The sequence below is a fragment of the Cuculus canorus genome, chromosome 2 (assembly GCF_017976375.1).
Source record: "Cuculus canorus isolate bCucCan1 chromosome 2, bCucCan1.pri, whole genome shotgun sequence".
NCBI lineage: Eukaryota > Metazoa > Chordata > Aves > Cuculiformes > Cuculidae > Cuculus > Cuculus canorus.
In genome coordinates, this window is record NC_071402.1 from 135,599,951 (window position 1) to 135,621,274 (window position 21,324).

General features: G+C 36.9%; 1 protein-coding gene across 2 annotated transcripts in view; it reads right to left on the reverse strand.

The window, feature by feature from the left end:
- Positions 1–2,070: 2,070 nt before the first annotated feature.
- VPS50 (VPS50 subunit of EARP/GARPII complex) overlaps positions 2,071–21,324 on the reverse strand; it is a 79,978-nt gene continuing 60,724 nt past the window's right edge. The window contains exons 24-29 of one of the 2 annotated variants that reach the window (XM_054058769.1): positions 12,125–12,273; positions 10,962–11,058; positions 10,652–10,810; positions 7,971–8,092; positions 5,312–5,501; positions 2,071–3,887 (exon numbers count right to left, since the gene is read on the reverse strand). In XM_054058769.1, coding sequence (XP_053914744.1) covers positions 3,768–3,887; positions 5,312–5,501; positions 7,971–8,092; positions 10,652–10,810; positions 10,962–11,058; positions 12,125–12,273 — 837 coding nt within the window. In that variant the 3' untranslated portion in view covers positions 2,071–3,767. The remainder of the gene's footprint in view (positions 3,888–5,311; positions 5,502–7,970; positions 8,093–10,651; positions 10,811–10,961; positions 11,059–12,124; positions 12,274–21,324) is intronic. The other variant, XM_054058770.1, reaches the window with a different exon arrangement.

Consider the following 21,324-nt stretch of genomic DNA (forward strand, 5'->3'; position numbering starts at 1 on the left):
ATAGATACCATCACCCACTCATAATAAATCTGCCTTTTTTTGTCCATCTGTGTTTGCATAATTTGAAATACAGCACGTGGCTGCTGACATTCAGCGTTTGGAGTATTTTGGTAACAGACCTATTTAGCAATTCAATCAGGGCAGAGAGGGGGGTTATATGTTTTTGAGGGGCTTTGGGTTTGTGCATTTTTATTTTTTTAGTTTTGATTTGTTGGGTTTTTTTTTAACAAGGGTTTTATTCAAGGTTTGAGTTACCAAAGTACAGCTTGCAATACAGAATATTCATAAACACCTATGAGCATGGTCTCAAAGGCGAAAGACCCCAAATATCTAGTTTTCACAATAAGTGAAGAGGATTTTTATAATTTTGTGTCTTCCATGGCAGAAGGACAAGCCAAGAGCACAATCCACAGCTTTGCATTAATTTCATCTTTGCTATCATGAGATGAGCCTTTGTCATTCCCACCTGTGAAAATTAAAAGTGGATGCGGCAGCCATTGATTACTCCACTCTTTTTCTCCCATAAGGGGCAGGAACAGAAGAAGGAAGACTGTTCTCACAGCAATGTTCACAAGCTATAATCTACAGCCCACATTCAGGGTGTTGCTAAGCAGATCTGGCCAGGGCCTAGTTGTTCCCACTGTAGATCAAAAGTAAGCCAAGCTTTTATTTCACACATTGGAAGACTTTCTCCCACGTGGGAACAAAGGAATCCAGAACAGTCAGTTACCTGGAAATCATGGAGCACTCAAGCCCTGACCCAGATCAGGCACTTCAATTTACACCTCTGGAGGGTCTATGCACTACCCCATCAGCTGAGGCACTGCTGATCCAAGATGCTCTTTCCAGTCAATGTCATTCTGCTTTAAAAAATACCTACACCAAAGCAAGAACTTAAATCTTACACGAAGGGCACAACAAATGATCAGTAGGCTTCCCCCTTTTTTTGTCCCAGTAGATGCTTCTTTGGAGAACAGCATCACCATTGGGTGCAACTGAGAGAAGATGACTGCAGAAAAGCTCACTGTTTACTGATCAGGACAGGGGTAGGCTCTGTCTCACCAGAGACTTGAAAACTAAGAATCAACACTCAAGCTGAACTTGGCAAATATCAGAGTAGTCATTATCTGAGGAACAGGATTTAAATTCTTCATTTGACTAAAGAAGGACTGACAGATGTATTGCCCACCTCTGCAGTGCTGGTCATTCTCTTTAGAGACTGAAGGAAATTATCTTCCATTACTAAAGCATTCCAAAACACTTCTCTAAAAAGCACTATGGTTTAAGCCATATTCTCTACTACAGAAAAAGCAGTATAACAGAGTCTTCATACTCCATATAAGACGAAGGATGTACAGATTCTCAGAAATCAATGGTTTGTAAAAAGCATAGTCAACATTCAGCCAAAAGTTGGCTTTGTTAGTTACTCAGGACCAAGTAATAAAGAGTATCATGAATTGAAAGGGACCCATAAGAACCATCTAGTCCAACTTCTTACTCCACACAGGGCAACTTAAATACCTAAGAGTCTACATAGGCCATTAAGCTATGTACGTCTCCCTTAGCATCAATCCTGGGCAGCAAGGTGAGGTTGCCCTAGAAAATATAATTTCCAAGGTGTTCAAGAATGAAGATCAAAGAGTTTTCACACAGGTTTAACAGTGCATCTTACAGATCCTTTTATCTACGGGTTTACTTAAGAATAACAAGTCAAACTATAGATACGCTACAAAAGATTACTCCCAACTATGATTCATGCAATTGCTCACCTCCTTCCTTGACCCTGCATTCCAATCAGTGCTTATACTCCTACCTTTTGGTAAGCAATCAAATTACAGCAGCCCAAATAGTTCAGGAGAAATTAACCATGTGTTCAGCTCTCCAAAGCTCCAGTAAAGGTATTTCAATTTCTTATTTCATCGATGAGAAGTAAATTGAAACAGAAATGTGTCAGAGATGATTACCATAAAATCTATTTTTTCCAAGAGCTCATGTTCAGGATCTGACTTCAGGGCAAATACACTGGATGCAAAAATTCACACTTTCAAATTGAACTATGTTTTTCTCTTTTTGAACCGCCTTTTTAATGAGGGTAGAAGTGATTCAGCTTCAACATAAACAGTGACACACTGTTAAACAATTTTAAATGGTCAATAAAGAATGCAGTTAAATTTTGTTTTAAATGTTATTCCCTTTAAAATACAGAGGAACAAGGGAGGTGACCACTACACAGTTGATATTTGACATGTAAATTCTGTCATTCTCCTAAAATTGTATACAGGCTTTCAGTGAACTCACACAATGATTCTCTGTCCACTTCTGAAGAGGAAATCAAACTACAGAAAAGAGTAATTATAATGATTCCATAGGGCAATTTTCTATCACTGGGTACTTCTTTCATTCAGTACACCCCGATTCTCTATTTGAATTAAAAGTACAACAGTAAGTATGAACCTGAAACTGAGAATTTACCATGTAGTACGCATTAGTGCATTGTAGCTTATGTAAATTATTTTACCTATTAGATCAATGCCAGCATGTTTCCTTTTAAGCTCTCAGAGCACTGTAAAATTGTTATTATGTAATTAAAAAAAAAAATCTAAAACTTTACATAATGAAAACCAGAGAGATTAAACAGTGCTCCAGTGCATTAGGAAAGTGTTAATGAACATCAAAGTCTCAGTTTTGGTTAGTTCCATCTTCAGAGTTTCTCTGGTTCTGCCACCACAATATGTGAGCAGTCTTCAAGTACCTTGTGTAAACCTGCTCTGCAAGGAAGGAAAAAGGTAATGAGAATGGAGATCCTTCAGCTGAAGGCAAACATGAAAACTTCAGTGGAATCAGTAATGTTCTGACAAATCAATTTCTAAGGAGAAATACACAGCCAAGCAATTTTGCTTTGCTCAGGATAACTCATGGCGTGAGTATCACTTAGTATTTCCAACCAGGAAAGATTATCTTAGTATGAATACAAAACCTTAGCCAACAAAGCATTGTTCCTATTCCTTGGTATTATTGCTTCAGAACAAGAAAGACAGGAAGAGGACACAAAAGGGAAGCGATATGAAAAGAACAGTACCAATTCCTATTGTAAATGACAGTTTGCATTGTTGAACTGGAAAATGAAGTCTCGCAAAGAAATCATATTAGTGTACAGTATTTATTACCTTCTATTAATCTTAAGCTAAACATTTTGATATGACTAAATGAATTCAGAAATAAAAAGACATTTTTTCATACATATGAAGATGAGTGGCTTTAACATTACAGTATTTAGTTGATTTGCACTCTTAATCCACATGCAAGATACATCAATCGAATACTGTACATTTTTTTCATTTTACACTGGTCCATAAAGAACAAATTCTGAGGGTGAAAGCAGGGAGGAAAGAAATCATATTTTCAAGTAGCCCTTTTATTAAAAAAGAGCATCAACTATATATTAAGCCAACATGTTTCTCTCCGATTTTGATTTCACTTACAGCATATTTCTGCAAAATATACAGCTCACCAATGATACACAGTGACCCCTGACTAAGGGCAAGTAACAAAAAGAAAAAGAAGAAACAACAGAAAATAATACCATAGATTAGAAAAGTCATATTTTAGAACATTATACCACTTCGGAGTGTCTCCAATGCTGGTAAGAAACGTCATGCACAATGTTTTTTTTAAAAGAATGTTGTCATTAGTCCACAAGAGATTCGCCTGCATGCTTCACATGAACAGAAAAAGATACACGTCACAAGGAAAGCAGCTTTCTCCAGTTATCTTTTAGGTCTGTCTAAGTCGTCAATAACAGCCAGCAGCTTCTGTCTTGCCTTTTTATTGATGTGGGAGCCCAGACAAACATTCACCAGATTCGTCAGCTGCTTAGTGGAATATTCCTGGCAAACAAAAGCAGAAAACAGATCATATTATGGCAGAAAAAAACACTAGACAAAAATAGAAAACTAAAAAACAGATGTACACACTGTGGACTTCTGTACTGATAGAAGTAGTCAGTACACAAGGGAGATTTAAAGTGGTAGTTAAGTCAGGTCTGGATAGTTTTCATAGCTGAGGCAGAGGACAAAACTCTATTTTGCTACATGGCAGATTATAATTGAAGATGCTTATGACTTTAGTGGTGCTGGACTGAGTTCACAGAAAGTAATTATTTGAATATGTATGTATATAAATCATTTTTTAATGCATTCTCCATTCTTAGGGAGCTGTTGTGCGCACTATATATGCAAATGGGATAAGCTTTTAACATAAATACATTTTTCTAAACAAACTGTGACAAAAGTTTCTGATCGTCATTTTGACTTCTCATTTCCAATAAGTTTCTAAATAATTCTGTCTACAGTCTCCAAATAGTGTTAATTTCAGTACATGATAAAGGAGGAAAAAATGGCAAAAATGTGAAGACAAGAATTCTTAACACCTGCCAAAACACCACATTTGCCAGTACTACCTTTATATCTAACACTATCCAAAACATAGCTTTCACCAGTAGGTTTAAACAATTTTTTCCATGTAGTTCACCAAACAACAGCTCACAATTTTTCTTGTGCTTCCAGGTAAAACAAGGAAAATTATATTAAAGACTTATTTCTTTCATCTATTTCTAGTGGGATTTAAAGTAATCCCAAAATACAGATGTCAAAGTGATCCATTTTAAAAGACTTTTTACTTCAACCATGGGTCAGCTCCAATAGCATGGGACTATTATTTACACAGCCCTGTTGTAATTGCTACGTTACACTATCATGAAAGCATGCTAAATGCTTTCAAAACACAAATGAAGACTTATCTCAAAGAGCAATGCTAATCCTGATACATTATTATTATAGGAAGACAAAGCAATGGCTCTTATCTTATTTTAAACAATTTGCTTCTAAATGTAAAGTAAAACTTCATGGTGTGATTTCAAATCATGCCTTTGAATGACTGAGGTGTGCACTCTGGCATATTCTGAACAGACTACAAATGTTTGTAACCTCACTTTGCTCTGGTTTTTGACGTTTTTGATACATTTGGTAGATATGACTGTCTTATTCAATCCTTCCTAGTCATCAGATGTTGCATCAGTACAAACACATACTAATTTCATACGATAATAATGACCACATACGTGCCTACATACGCATATTTATACTGCTTCCCACACAGATTTTATTATAATAAATGAATATATAGTTATATATATGCATATATTAATCTTTTAACACATAGAAGCATTCATCATTCAGAGTTGTTAGCATGATTCTATCATCAGGGTGTATTTTCCCAACAGACAGTAAAAGGATGCAAATTTAACTCTTACCCTATGTTCTTTTATCCACCGGTCCATGTCATTCTCTGTTAGGTAGTAAGCTTTAATATAGGTTTCCACAAATTCTTTATCTGGAATAGGCCTAATGTCCGTTAACTTTTCTAGTTTCATTAAGAACTGTTGAAAGTCCAGTTGCATCAAGGCACGCCCTTCATTGCTGCACTTCTTTACATTGGCATAACTGAAAAGAGAAACATTGTGGAAAGTAAAACTTAGAAGGAAATTAACATCAGTCTTACTTCTCAAACCTTGAGGAGGAACATTATGGGTTTAAGTTCAAAGCAGACAAGAACTCCTCTTAGGAAGTCTGACGTAGAGCTTATACAGTAGTATAATATGTTTTAGTCCCACTCATAGTGAAGAACCCCATCGTACTTGGTGATACTCAACCCCCTTCACCCCTCACTAAAAATCCTACATTGCAAAACTTACTAGAAGTGGTTAAAAGAAATGAAATCATTGCCGATCAGCACACTAGACAGTGGCTTTAATCAAGCAATCATGTCCACTGAAGTCTGAAAAGTAACACAGCAGCTTTGGGAATGGTCACTAGAAGCTTGCTGAAGCAATAGTGGCAGCATCAGAAAAAGGCACAAAGCTCTTTGTTCAAAAACACCCACAACAACCACAGGATGAAGGGTGGCAGCACTGGGTAATCTCTATGAGAGGTGAATAGATTGACATAAAACTGTTGACAGGTTTGAGCTCAAAAAAAGAAGAGACAGTAGATGAGCTTAGGGCAGGCTAATACCAGGAAGGATTCCAGTGGGGTGATAGGTAACAAACGAGGACAATTATCTTTGAAGTTTTTCAAATGGATAAGAAACTGCATTTGTCAAGATCAAAGGAAGTGAAACCACAATGCCCTAAACTGTGCCAATATCAGCTGCGTACATGGAATAAAAAAGCTTTGGTCTGGGGCACAGTATCTTGATAGACTTAATATAGCCTGCCTGTAGGCTGCTGCCACAGGCAACAATCCCCTAGATTACTCGGTCTGATGTAAAGAAGGCAGCAGAAACATGCAGCTGGAAAACAGATACACAGCAAGATCGCATTAAGAATAAAAAGAAATTGCACTCTTACAGTTAGTACACAGAAGGAATTTGCAAAATGCATAAATAACGGAGGCAAAAAGAGAAAAAAAAATGGGCAAGAAAGCAAAATTATAGGCACATATTTGGGAGGAGATAATGAGCGCTCTTTACACTCTAAGAAAGGGCACAGGACAAACCATATCAACAAGGTATTCCCTGTCCACTTTGACTAGTCAGTGAAATGCTTAGGTGGAAGTTTAGGTAAAAGTTTCATGAAAAGTCACAAGTGTGAATCAAAACTGCAGCATAGAACAAGACACAGGAGTGATAATCTTCACGGCCAAGAAGTAAGTGGTTCATGAACACTGAAGTCACAAAAGCTGAGTAAGATTGCAAAGTAAGGGAAAGAAACAAGCTCAAAACACACACAAGGGCTGAGGCAGAACCGGTTAGTAGCAACTGATGGTGTTACTCACTTGAAAGAAAAGAGAGGTGGGTGGAGGAGAAGACAGATGCTTGTGTAACACTTCTTTTGATTTGAGGCATGATAAGTGGAAAATAAAATTTCAAAAAGAAAAGATAGTTGTATAGCTTATATGTCATATGAAGGAACTGAGAAGCCAGAGGGAGGTGCTGGCTGGATTTAGCCTCTCTGAATAAGAAATTGATCTCTCAAGAAACTGCTAAAGGAAGATATGAAAGGAATAGGCATAAGTTTAAAACGATGGCTTGATTGAAGCAGTAGAAGCTGATGATCCTTAACAGACAGTTAACACTTGCAGAAGGATATTGTTGAGGTCCTAAATGAGAGCAGACAGCAGAACAGTGGGATGGGAAGAAATAAAATTGGTAGTAGGGAGTGCATAGGATAAAGATAAGCAAGAATGAAATATGGAAAAACGTACAAAAAGTGGGAGACAGTACACATTCTGTGGTGCAGAATAAGGTGCGACGAGAGCCCAGACACATGTATAGCAAGAGAACAATAACACAAAAGTAACTGCCGTGGATGAGAAGACTACAATACTCAGACTACAATACGGACTCTGAAAAGACTGGGACACTGATCAAGAGGGAGGGATGAGCAATGTTTAATGTTTTCGACTAAGGAGCTCGAGCCTCTATTGACCAAGCCAACCAAGACGCCTCTCTGTTCCTGATGAATTTGGAAAAATCCAGCTCCATCGCTACTCTAAGGTAACTGCTGGGGTTGACAACTCCATCCTTCTTCCTGGCAAAGACAAATGACAACACTGTAGAGATGCTGACAATTGCACTTTATCTCTCTTCTCTGCACTGTTGGGAAATTATCATTTTCAGATAGAAGCATCTTTGAAGAGAGCTATGCTGCTTCAAATGCTTCAATAAAACACTCAGACAATATAATTCTTCAGTATTATATAGCTACAGAACAATCCCGTTTAGGCTTAACGCTGTACCAGACTCTGTGAAACAACTGCTAAGGGCTATGTTAAGCCTTGATATCTTTTAGACTCCCCAAAAGTGCAAGGGCTTATTAGTGCACTACAAACTTTGAACTTTTAATTCCATAAAACAGACATGATCATTACAGATACATTTACCCAAAAGCAAGACTGTCATAAACTACCTACCCTTCCACAAGTGTTCTATTAGCCAAGCGTATGCAGTGCTCCCAAAGGATGTTGGACACAGGCAGTGGAATACGGACTCTCTTAGACACCTCATTCAACCTTCTGTTAAATTCTTCAAATTCCTGACAAAACAAGAAAGATCATTATTCCACTAGCATAAAAGTGATCATACTCTATACATCCCTATCAACAACAACAATGAACTAGAAACACACGAGAGTGAACACTCAAGTGTAAAAGCAAAGCAGAGAAGCTTAATAATAGACAACTGTAGAGACGGGCCTAATGTGCAGAAAGTAGAAAGCGTGTTACTTTCTAGTACATTATTTACAAGTCAGTAATTTTTTTTTTATAAAGGAAATACTGCTCTGTAGTTCTCTGTGAAATGGACACCCCTGAAAATTAACCAAGTAGCTAACCCTTCAAATGCCATTTTCATTACCTAATTACCCTAAACTAATCTTTAACTTTTAAAAAGTCAACATCCAACCACTGAAGAAAACCAAGTGGTGTTTTCTTTACCCCTCTAAATACCTGTCTCACCAGCCTTCAAAGAGAAGCTCAGGAATACTATAACCACTTTTCATTCTTTGACCTTTCGCAATATGTAGCTCCCCAGTGCTTTAAAAGGGGCTGAGAGCACCCACTATAAAGAGTCTAAATCTAATAGTTTGGGAGTGTATCACAATGCTAGGTAACAATTCAGGTTGAGGGAAGGCACTTGTTTCCACTTGAAACATCAATGGCCCGGATGGATTTAAGCTGTTACTATGAGTGACAAACTAGTCATAACTGAACGTAATTACTGCTACAATGGTTTTGTGACCTACATAAAATGAAATTGAAGTTTGCTGCCAGTGACTAACACCTCTCCTATTTCTAAAAAGTATCAAATTACTTCAGTATAAAGCAGACTGATAATGAATGGCCCTGTGTAACCAGCAAAAGCAGTTTGTCCTGCAGCATTTTAAGACCATACTTGTCCAACAAAGTGCTTTCATTCCAAGGCTGATAATCTAGGGTTTTTTTTCCCTTCTTCTTCCCTTTTTTTGTCTCCTAGCAAAAATTCAGTAAGCGAAGAAAACCAGTAGGGAATCTCGGTAACCAATTTAACCTAGTATCTGATCAAATAATTGGTGTTTTAAACATATTTTCTGAAAGAGCAATTCAGCAAGAAGAAGCAGGGTACTACAATGGCACACTAACCAGCATACGACTTTGCTGAAGATGCTTAACAATTCATGTTAATGAATCTATTGATCTCTTTTCCAAGTTTATATGCTTCCATGCATACTATGACTTACACAGAATTTCACATATGGTACACATGGCTAAGAGTAGCTGGTTATTACATTAAACACTGTGCTTACGTCTGACACTCCTGGAGTCCCAGGAACCTCTTGTTGAGAATAATCTGAAAGCTCCTGTAGTAACCATTATTAGCTATAGAATATAGAGGCCAGAAGTTGTTTTAAACAGTATCAGCCCTGATTGTCGTGAAGCAACATCAAGAGTTCTACACTCCCAAAAAGAAGTTCTTCTGAAGAGACCAAATGTTGTAAGTACAAACTGATTTCAAAAAGCCATGGCAGCACAAAGGAGGGTAATCACAAATTTTCAGTCAAACACATTACAATGATATATCCTCTGTTAGCTTCTCCCTACTTTGCATTGATTATTTAAGCAAAGAACAGCTATAAAGTACAAAGGTATAATAAAAACTGTCATTCAGCACAAACGTGTAACACTTTCTGTGACAGATGCTTCATAGAATCATAGAATCACTAGGTTGGAAGGGACCCACTGGGTCATCAAGTCCAACCACTCCTAACACTCCCCAAACCATGCCCCTCAGCACTCTGTTCACCCGTCCCTTAAACACCTCCAAGGAAGGTGACTCAACCACCTCCCTGGGCAGCCTGTTCCAGTGCCCAATGACCCTTTCCATGAAAAATTTTTTCCTGATGTCAAGCCTGAACCTCCCCTGGCAGAGCTTGAGGCTTCATAGATCTTTAAAACAAGATTTTTAGTTTCTCTGTAAGAATTAGTATAATTCTTCTAAAGACCTTCAGAAACATAATTTACGTGTACATGAAAGTATGTGAGAGGGATTCTCCCAGGAACTGGCTCTACATGCTACAAGACAGAGCAATTATATAAACCACTTATCCTGAAAGCAATTGAGAAGTTGGGTGAACAATTTCCATCTTACCTTCCTATTCAAATGCTAACTTCTAAATATAACAACTTCAATCACAAAGTGCAGGATCATTAGCGATGCTGGTTTGACTGTAGCCCCCACAATACATACCAAAGACAACAAACAAAAGTATGCAGAATAACAAATAGCCATTGTTAAAAAACCCACTACCTCAGGCCACTGGATTTTCTTAACGTTAATTCATTTACTACACATTTATCTACCATTCAAGACATACACACAAAACCAGTTAAACTTTTGTAGTCACTTTCATCCAGCATCTATTCAAAAAATCAGCACTGAAAACAATCTGCTAGCAGCAAGATTAATGAAAATTCTGGACAGACGTCCTTATAACAACTTACCATTTGTCAAGACACTGTATTGCTCTAACTATGCTACTTTAACATTTTTATTGAAGCATTAGAATAATTCAATGTTTATAGAAACTCTAGCACACAATTTCCCAGAAAGTATTCACCTTTAAAAGGGCATCGACATATATATTGTGTTGTGACATGATTTCCTTCACATCCCATTTCACATTAGTCATGAGAAGCAGCATTTGTTCATAATCAATGGCTTTAGCAGCAACAATCCAGTAAACTGGTTTACGTAATTCACTAGCAGTTGACACTGTCTGAAACAGAATATAAGTAAAATATAATTCAGTAAATTTCTGGCTAATAAGAGCAATACATAACTATCATCTACAAGTATTTGCATCATATTGTACAAGTTTCAAATCTTCTGTTTAAAAACCAGCTGGCTGTGAATTACACAGTTCTGACCTGAGAATAGAACTGCTGAAGAAAAGGCTTCTTGGCAGCTGGCATCACCGCATCAAGATGAGGCTGAAGAAACTCAAACTGCTCAGCCAAAAATACCCTTTGAAAGCAAAGAAAATTTACTGTGAACTAGATGAAACATTTGGAATGTCTCTGTATAAATTTACCCTCCAGTCAACATATTTGACAATAATATGTAAACTTGGCAAATTTAGTCCTGAGAAGAACTGTACCAGTTTCATGCTAGTATATCAACAAGTATTCTCAATTTTTATAAATTAAAATATGACTGCAAACAACAAAATGCTTAAAGAAAGATACTAAGGCCTAAACATCAAGGACTCATATTTCTATTTTACTCAGGATACACTGAAAAACTCTGATCCAAATCCTAGTAAAGTCAGTGGGCAAGTATCTCATAATTTCCATACTGCAAGGCAGTCAACATTAATATTAAGAAATCCATGTCAGAATTCCAAAATAACATTCGTAATTACTTTCATACCAGTGAATCTTTAGAAGACAGTATATGAGATCAAATTCATTCTCAGGGGTAGGATTTCTTAACAACATAACAAGAAAATACATTTCCAACTAAGCATAAATGAATGGAAAATAAAATAAGCTCCTTTGAAAATATCTCTTTAAAATTAACTTCTAATCTAGTGTCATTGGGGAGGGGGGGAGGAAAGAAAGTCCATCTGACTATTTGTATTATTCTGATCATTTTGTAAGAGTTTTCTGTTACTTGCTTGTTATCATCTCTTTTTCGAAGGTAAACTTTCACCCACTGCAAAGAACACTGCAATCCAAGCCAAATTAATATGAACTAAGCACTTTTGAGTCTCGGCTATCAGAATCTGAATATTTAATATAAGGCTAAAAGAGACCACACAGATTAAATACTCCCATTAGCCTCTTTAAAACTGAACATTTTTCCTTTTAGATTTGGCCTCATACTGTCACAAATTACTGGATCAGTTGCAGTAGAATTTCATTGCATGTGCTTGCAGGTGGTTAGACCAGATAGTTAGGTCTCAATACCTTCAGTTAAGAAGCATCGAGAAGTACTTGAAACCTCAAGAAGGTTTGGGCTTGTTATAACAATCTTTAAACAACCCACAGCTTCCAGTGACCCCAAACGCAATGTACAGAAAATAACCTACAAAGATTCCGTGGCCACCACTCTCTCTGCCAAACCATACAGTGAATTGCCAGATGTCAAAACTACGAGATGACTGAGATGTGGGCTTGGCACCTTCTCCTTTCTCTCTTCAGCAGCATTGAGAGTTCCTGTGGAATCAGCAGAGACCTCCTAGAACAAAGAATTAAACAACTGAAAAACCACAAAACAGCAAGAATGATTCCAACTGAGCAGCTTCAGATGACAGATAAGAGAAGGAAAAAGGACAAAATTGAAAGAAAAAAGGGCAAAACAAACAAACAAATTTTAAAAATACTTAAAAAGAAAAAAGAAGAAAAAGAAAAAAGAGGGGGAAGTCCCTCTACATTTGAGGAATCTACGTACAAGTTACAGCTAGAAGAGGATTCACAGAAGGAATTAACATAATTATCAGACTGCTGTAGAACTGGACAAAGATGAAGCCAAAATCATGATAATAAATAAGGCAGCTTTGCAGTTCGGTTATATTTTCTTCCAATTGGAACCAGAAATAAATAAAGAGAAAACTGCAAAGTAACTAAAGAATCAGGAGCAAGAGGAAGAAAAAGATATTCCTGCTGACCACAACAGTCACCAGAAGAACACAGCTGAGAACTCTGAGAAGTGACACAAACCAAAACAATTTCCATGCATGTGTTTTTAAGACAATTTCACCTAAGAAGAAAAGCAGAGTAATGCGCAACAGAAACACTGATGGAACTAAGTGGTGGTGGTTTAAATCATTCTAAATATCAGAAATGAGACAAGAATACACAAAGTAGATCTTGAAAAGTGAAGAGAAAAGGTACAACACAGATGATCAGGTGAAAAAAGGAAAAACAACAGGGAGGTTATTCTGGAAGCAAAATATGCAGCAGACCTATTCTGGTTATACTGCAGCAATTAAAGGCAGGATAGGCAAAAATTAATTGTGTCAAAATGTGTAAGGACTTGGTGAGAAATTAAGTGATACAGAATGAGTAGAAATATCAAAACTCTGCTGCTATAGACAAAGCAGCACTTGAAAGCATTTACTGCTCAGATAAAAGTCAAGCCAAAAGTGATGCTAAGAACATAAGACAATCAGGAAGATGGTAATGTCCAAGCTGTTGAAAATGGTTTGACGTATAGAGGAACAAAAAGATCACAAGTTCCACTTAAAACATCTTGAATCTTAGTTGATAGTTGCCTCCTGTGACGTGACAGTCCAAAGCAACAGGGAGCTGTATCTGCTAACTCAGAAAGGCTCTTTAGGCTCTGCATCTCCTGAAGACATCAAACACAAAAATAAAAATGGGCCAGAGCACGAGGAAATCTTCAGACATTCAGAAAATGTTCTGTAACACGTTGCAGAAGCAGAAAGCAGATAAAACAGGGAGCCTTAAAGGATCCCCACAGAAACTCTGGCATTAAAAACAAAGACTGCTGACTGAGCAATACCATCTACACACCACTTGTAGTTCTAAAAGATCTCACAGAAATAGAACAATGAGCAGAAGATAAAACTTCTAAAAGAAGCTTAGGGTATATACTACCTGATAGAGCTGCACCAAGCCTGTGAACAATTAGAAAGGCTAGACACATCACTTTGTTATTTTAAAAATTAATTTTCTTTGCTCTGATCCATGTTCACATTCAGCCAGATAAATTTGCAATTAAACTAGACACACATTTCACCATACCAGGAAGTTTGCATTCTGATGAGTGAATGGATAAGCAAGCCAAAAGACCTAGATATTTGCTAAAACTCATGTAATGTCTTTCAGGCAGCTTTGAAGATATCTACCTAGCACACCCACAAGTATAGTGCACACAGGCAACATCTAACCGTCTTGGCATAATGGTCAGTTCTTTAAAAACATTAACTGAGACAAAGACACCACTGATTATCAAAATTCATTATCCGCCTTCTCTTTTTCTTTTTCACTTGATGTCATTCTCAAAAAAACCAAAAAACAAACAAACAAAAAAGAGAGCTTTAAAATGTTTACACATGATATAAAACAAAACCCACAGCCTACCAACCAATTCTCTATTCTTAGGAGACAGGGAGCCCGAGAGCTGGGAGAAGACTGTAAGTGATCAATATTTAAGCATCTTTGTTTCTTTCAAAGACTACTTACAAATTATGTTAAAAACAAATATTACAAAGACTTACTATTGTATTTCTGGTACTTCAAAGTGGCCTCTCTCTTCTGTATTAGGATACATTTTAAATATTTTTTTCCCCTATCTGCCTGCTTCCTATGAAGGAAAATATCATGCAAACCTTTTTAACACCACAACTCTGTTACACCTGAAGACATAAAATGTACATGAGACAACTGGCTCATTCAAACACATGCTTGAGTTCAACCACAGAGTCATACTCTTGTTCAAATGTACTGGCCAAACACAGTATGAGCATTTCATTCTCCTGACTTGTTCCAAAAATCAGGGCATGCAATAGCCTAAGGAAACAACTGGCATGCCAGTCCCCACGAAAAAGCACAAGATCATTCTGAAAGCATTTCAGTGATGCATACTTTTTCCTCCAGCCTTCATTAACAGAAATGATCAAATGATTGAAAGTAGCAATAAAGTGGCAAAACATTCAGGCTGGAACAGGAAAAAAGGCTACAGACTTTAAAAAAGAAAAAAAAAAAATCAGATGTTTTGCAAAGACATGGACTTGTTAAATGTAACCCCTACAGTAATTTCAGAAAAATCTGCGAGACAAACTCTGTTGTCAGAGATTCCCTTTGAGTACCCATGAAGAATTGGTAAAATCCTGTAAAAATGAAAGTGGGCAAAATGGTGTCAAGCTCAAATGAAGGAGAAGGAGGATGAGGAGGAGGAGAATAATAGCCAGAAAATTAAACAGCAGCCAGCCCAACTTTAATTTCAACAAAAGACAAACTACCCTGAGAACATACTATTGGCACCAAGCATCAAGCATGCAGATAGGAATAGCAAAGCAGAACAAACTTGCTTAGATATTTCTCTTTAGGATAGCTCTATCATCTCTGGTTAAGAAACTGTAACTGATAGTTTCTGTAACACCATGAGCACAGAGGACAAGAAAAATAAACAAGAAAAAGAAAGCACGAACCCTTGCTGCATTCAAAGGCTGTCTGAATATCATTCAACTCCAAGTAATCGCTTAATATACAAGAATTTTTTATTAGAATAAATGTACTGAAAGCAACAAGTGAGTTTTTTCCACCCTTTTAGACTTACACATCCCTAACATTCTTCAAACTTGATGCTGAAAATGACAGGTAAAGCTAATTGTAAAAGCACACTGCATTCAAGAGTAACCATGCTTTCTGAATACCATGTAAATACATTAAGGTTTAAAAATTGTGCTTTTCAATAATCTTACTACGTTTTAAATTGAAAGATTATTATTTTCTTGCTGAGGCGCACAAAGCTCACAAAACAGATAATCTTGACTCAGCCCTAAGGAAACTAAATCAAATGTAAACAATGTAAGCTACTACAATGATCACCATTCGATACACTTTCAGGGAGCAGATCTTTTAAAAAACAAACAACAAAACACCTTGGGAAACCCTGCTATTTATTTTCTATTTATTTACAATCCTTTGCAGACAAGTGATACATTTACAGCATCATAAAATGCAATGCAAGGGACACCCTAGCTTGCTAACACTTACAACACACACACTGCACCAGCCCCAGGGCTGAGTTGAAGAGTACTGCCTCATGGTAGACACAAGGTTTCCAGTTTCAAGAGTGTGGATCCTCAATGCTCTTCATCACAAAACCTCAGCTGGGTCAGTCCCACTGACTTCAGTAACAGACTACCTTCCATAAAACTTGCAAAGAAACTTCTGTGATCTTTGAATTTCAGATATTTCTTAGCGTTCAAAGTTAAATGGCAGACTTTACATAAAAAAATTACCAGTAGTTAGAAAGCTTATTTACTATCTTGCCTAACCGAACACAACAAGGACAACACAACAATTCCTCCATCAAGAATCACTGCGTATTGAGAGACAACAGCGAAAATGAGTCATTAACTATGCTTTAAAAAATAAGCATCAAATGAGCTTCTGCAGAGAAGCACGCCTACTGCCACAACCCTTGGGAACCTGAACCACTACCTTACAAAACACCTACGCCAATCTGGTCCTGTCACACACGTTTTTACTGCAACATTTTTCCTATCCAAAGAAAGACTTTCAGGAGGAGCTGCTACTGGGTCCCAGATGCTCAGCTGTGACTCTGTGGACTCCTCTGAGAGTAGCTAATCAGCCCAAGTTTTGGGTGCCCAGCAAGAAGAGTATGAAGTGATTAAAATGGGATGGCTCAGTGACTGCCCACAGAGACAAAGCAACTGCCAAAGCCAGAAAAATTATTCAAACAAATAAGCTAGAAACATTTAGTAAATCATTCCAGTCTACTTAGGTAATACATCAAATAAGCAAAAAGAAAAAGTTGTACGAAGAGCTCTAAATTAATAATGCCAAGAAGCAAAACAGCTGCAGAAGTTCTGGTATATTTTCAAAGTGCTTGTAATGTCAAAACTTTCTTTTGTGTACATGGGACTCTCTTACCTTGACAAGCAATTCACACAACACCTTAAACATTGTCCTTATGCAGTTGTACAAATCTTTTCAAAGAGAGGAAGAAAAAAAAAATCAAATAATTGTTTGGCTTTTTTTTTTTTAGTTCAGGCTTTCTTCTGTTTTGATGGAGTAGAAGACCAAGCAAGAATAGTAAAAGTTGCAAAAATTATCTTTGGCCAAAGAAAATCTCACTAAGAACCACAGCAATCATTTCAGCAAGGAGCTTTGCTATGCCTTTTAGGAGCAGCCCCCTGTGCTCAGCACTACCACGTCAAGTAACCAATTCACACTCTTGAGTCTCCAGAGCTTACCAGTATGCCAAACCAGGATGCAACAGGGCCCATGTCCACACCAAGTAATGCAGAACCGTACTGTGACATTTTAAGCAAAACTGAGTTGTTTGCAGAACCGGGACTAGCGTAACTGAACCATACCATTCCACAGCATCAAAGGATCAAAGCCAAGAGGGATTGCAAAGTCAGGCATGAAGGAAAAAATCGTTCCCATTATTCCTTATCTTATTTGAACAGCAGAAAAATCTACATTTTCCATCTTTGCACCATCCATATCTAACCTACTCTCTCTGCCAGAAGATATATACTTTATGGGGAAAGAGCCCAAAAATCTCATTTTGGAAGCAGCAGTTTCATTCAAGGCAGCTACCTGCATATACATTACATCCTTGAACAACATCTTGGTAATGGCAGTACTATGACTAAGTTACATTTTATAAAAATAACGAAGCTGCTTAGAGACAGATAAAGCAAGGAATCAGAATAAGGAATTTCCCTTCCGAATCACCAATTATCATAGATCGCATCAATCTGACTGGTGCCTTGCACCTACTTGAAGGCTTACTGGTCTCAGCAGACTAATATGAACATCATTATTGTTGCAAAACAACATTTCTGTTAAAAAAAATAAACACAAAGACCAAATGTGTTCAAGTATCTCCACATATCCTACTCAGAGGAACTGTCAGTGAGGAGACGTAGGCAGCTCAGACACAAGCACCTGTTTCAATGTGTTTGGTCTAATCAAAACTGCACTTTAGCATAATAAGAAAGGCTGAAACAATAGCACTTGACTGAAACAATAGCACTTCTTCCTCCTCTTTTCATTCTTCACTTTCTGTGTTCTCCTTTTAATACATTCTGCTGGTATGAATGAAATGCAGCTTGTAGAGTGCTATTTCTGGAGGATCTGAATTACTAGCTTTGAAGCTGCTGGACAGCAGAAATCTGTACTGAAGCTTTTTTTATACTAGCTGTGGAAAGGCCTGAATAGGAAGTTCACATACACCTATACAGTTCAGTACAAAGTAGTCAAACAAACTTTTGAAAGCCATATTGTTCTCTTACATCCCAGGAATGAAACCGCACCCTAATCTAGAATCATAGAATAGTTAGGGTTGGAAGGGATCTTAAAGATCATGTAATTCCAACCTCCTGTCATGGGCAGGGACATCCCACTAAAGCAGGCTGCCCAAGCCTGTTCTACTTTAAAACAAATACTCAGTGTTTGTATTTTTTATACTTTTGAGTTAGCCTACAAATACTTTGTTAAGGCAAAGACAAGTAGATTAGCCAGAGAAACTGTAAGCTCCCAGCACACCTTCCACATAACGTACTATAAGAAGGCAAATAAAGACAGTTTTGCTAATTGGTAGGCCACTTTCATTTAACTAAAACTATTTCATTCATGTATCAGACAAAATTTCAGACCATAATTGAACCAGTATCTACATTAGCAGCACAGAGATTAACAAAATCTATAGCTGGACAAAACCTCATATTGGTGTATTTATAAGTTTGATATAGGAAGGATACTTAAAGCAGTAGCCCCTAAAGAACATGCTTGTTCAGTCTTGAAATGAGTTAAGCCGTTTCATCATTGTCATTTTGATTACACCACACAAAACTTCCAAATTACAAACATGCTTCTGTATTATAAATGTGAGGAGGAGGGACACTTCCAAGTGAAGCGGTGAGGTTTGGTGGTTGTTTTATTGTTGGGGTGTTTTTTACTATAATGTTTGTTATTGTATCCGTGTAGGATCAGCACAGAAACATCAAACAACATGCGTCATAGCTGAGGTGTCACATTATTACCACATGCTAAAGTTAACGCCACTAAAAACACATGTTCATATCTCAGCTATTTCCTGTTCACTGTCTAAAACATTAATCTAAACTTGTGGCAGTTTATAAAACACAGTTGGCTTTGTTATGAAGTATTAGACTGCGAAACAGTGGAAAAGTGATTCAGCTATAGCCAAGTACTGCTTAGAAAAGACAAGGACCCTCCAGCAGAAGCAGAGGTTATCTGATACATGAGAAGGGATGCACGGAAAAGGAAAGGAAGCACTTTAAATGGCTGCAGCTTTTTTGCTCAATGGCTGTGAATCAGAAACCCAACTCTGTCTCTCTGTGGTCCAGATGAAAACCAGAATAGTACTTATTTCTCAAGTTTAGTTAGTATACTGTAAGAACAGTATATATTAAAAGGACAGACAGTTCTTGCACTATAATAACGGGGAAGCATAAACTTAGAATAGGGCAGCTTCATCAAGAGCTACAGGGAATGCCTACGATCAACCTTTGTACTCTTCATACAAATGATGCTACACAGACACTAGAAAGAACATGAAGTACAGCTTGGCTTTACCTTGCCAGAAGCAGAACCCCCCTTCCAATTTGCTTTTTTCTTCACAAGGGAAGCTTGAAATGCAGCTGAACAATAATAATAAAAGTAGTATCCTAAAACAGCGCCTGATATAAACTAGATAGCATTAATTCAATCCCACACAGAAACTGCGGAAAGCTATAAAAAGCTGGAGTAGATGGCCTCTAACCCTTCACTTATTCCTCTAACTCCTGGTGATACATATAGAGTAAATAGCCTTTTATCCACTTGGTATCCCAAAAAAGGAATGGATGAAGTCCAAGAGGAAAGCTAGTCTAAATTACTGAAGAGTCTTGACATAGATCTTAAAGCTCAACTTTCACAGGCACTGACAGATTCAGGAAACTATTCTGATGCGAATGTGTGACTAAAATTGCATGTAGAACTATCAGATTCAGATTATCTCTATGAAAATAAAATATTGAAAGATGTTGCAATTAATAATTAAAATGCAATAAAAATTATAGCCCTTAATATAGTTACCACCAACAGGAGACAATGCAAAAAGATGAATTCCCAACAGGTCATGAGACTGAACTCCAAAACACAAGCATGAACATTTTCAGAAAGCAATTTACAATAATCTAAGAGAATTTTGAAAGCTGTCCAGAACAGTGCTTAAAAAAAGAGAAACACCTATTTTATGACACAGTAAAGAGTAATCTTGACTTCCACAAACTCTTGAAAATAAGCAAACAATAAAAATACCTAGAAGTTCATTGTTCATGAATCAAAATGTTAAAAATTTCCATTAATAGCGTAAGACCAGCATAAATTTATAAGACATGATAAACCTCATGGTTAATAGCAGTTAGGTAAGTTTTATTCCTCCTCTAAATCTTAACTGGAACATAGCTCTTAATTTCAATTGACACTAACACTGTCTGTTAACAGCACTGTTGAATGACCAAGGAAGAAAAAGAAGTGCTGTTATTTTTCCAGTTTACTCCTAGAAATCAGTTTTTAAAAATTATTTTGACTGATTAAAAAAAACCCCAAGGCTGTAAAGCACTGTCAGGAACTGCGACTACAAAGTAAGTTTAAAAAATTCATTCTGTAACTTGTGATTTCTCCATAATCTTTAACTGATTAATTTGCAAGATCTTCATATAACTAATTTTTCTTTCTGAATACACTGCCTTAGAGGTAAATATCAATATGTCTAACCTTTTTCTATTTTACAGAGGCCTGGGGTTATTAGTTATCTTACGCTCCCTCTACTGACTCTATAAGAAATGGTCCCAAAACCCTTTAAGAAGCTTCTCTGAAAGAAGAGTTTAGGATTTAATATAATATTTCAAGGAATTAAAAATTCACAAAGCACATTTCTGTAGAGTGTTAAATCCTCATGAAAGTCAGAGCAGAGTCCAAAGATTTAAAAAATAAATCCTCCCTGCAGCATCCTAGATATTAACTACTACACAAGGCATTTATGATACTCTTAGGAAATTTCTTCATAATGTTTCAATTTATATATAGGTGGAAAAGAAGAACTTCAAATTTCCATTTTTGCATAGTACTTAGTAATAAACACTGCTGCTCAGTTGAATCCACAAAATCTACCTCAAGTTTCCTGTTTACCCTTCATAAAGTGATGTGAAGCTCAGTAACCTACTACCAATGTGACACAAACACCATGTTTACTTTTCACATTTTAAAAATAATTCAGTGGATTGGCCAATAAAATATAATCTATAACGGGTCAGGGAAAGTTCCCCACAATTCAGAAATGACTTAGCGGAAGACTTAGTATGCTACTATCTTGTAAGGTAAGCAATCTTTAGGATGGCTTACTGGTTTGCTATTCTTTTACCGAAGAAAAACGAGTCATCTATTGTGTTGTTAGGAGTTTTTTTTTAATACAAAGTGTCATTTAACAAGCATAGTACTGAAATGCCTATCTTTATTATATGAACCATAATACATTTTAAGATTTAAATACATA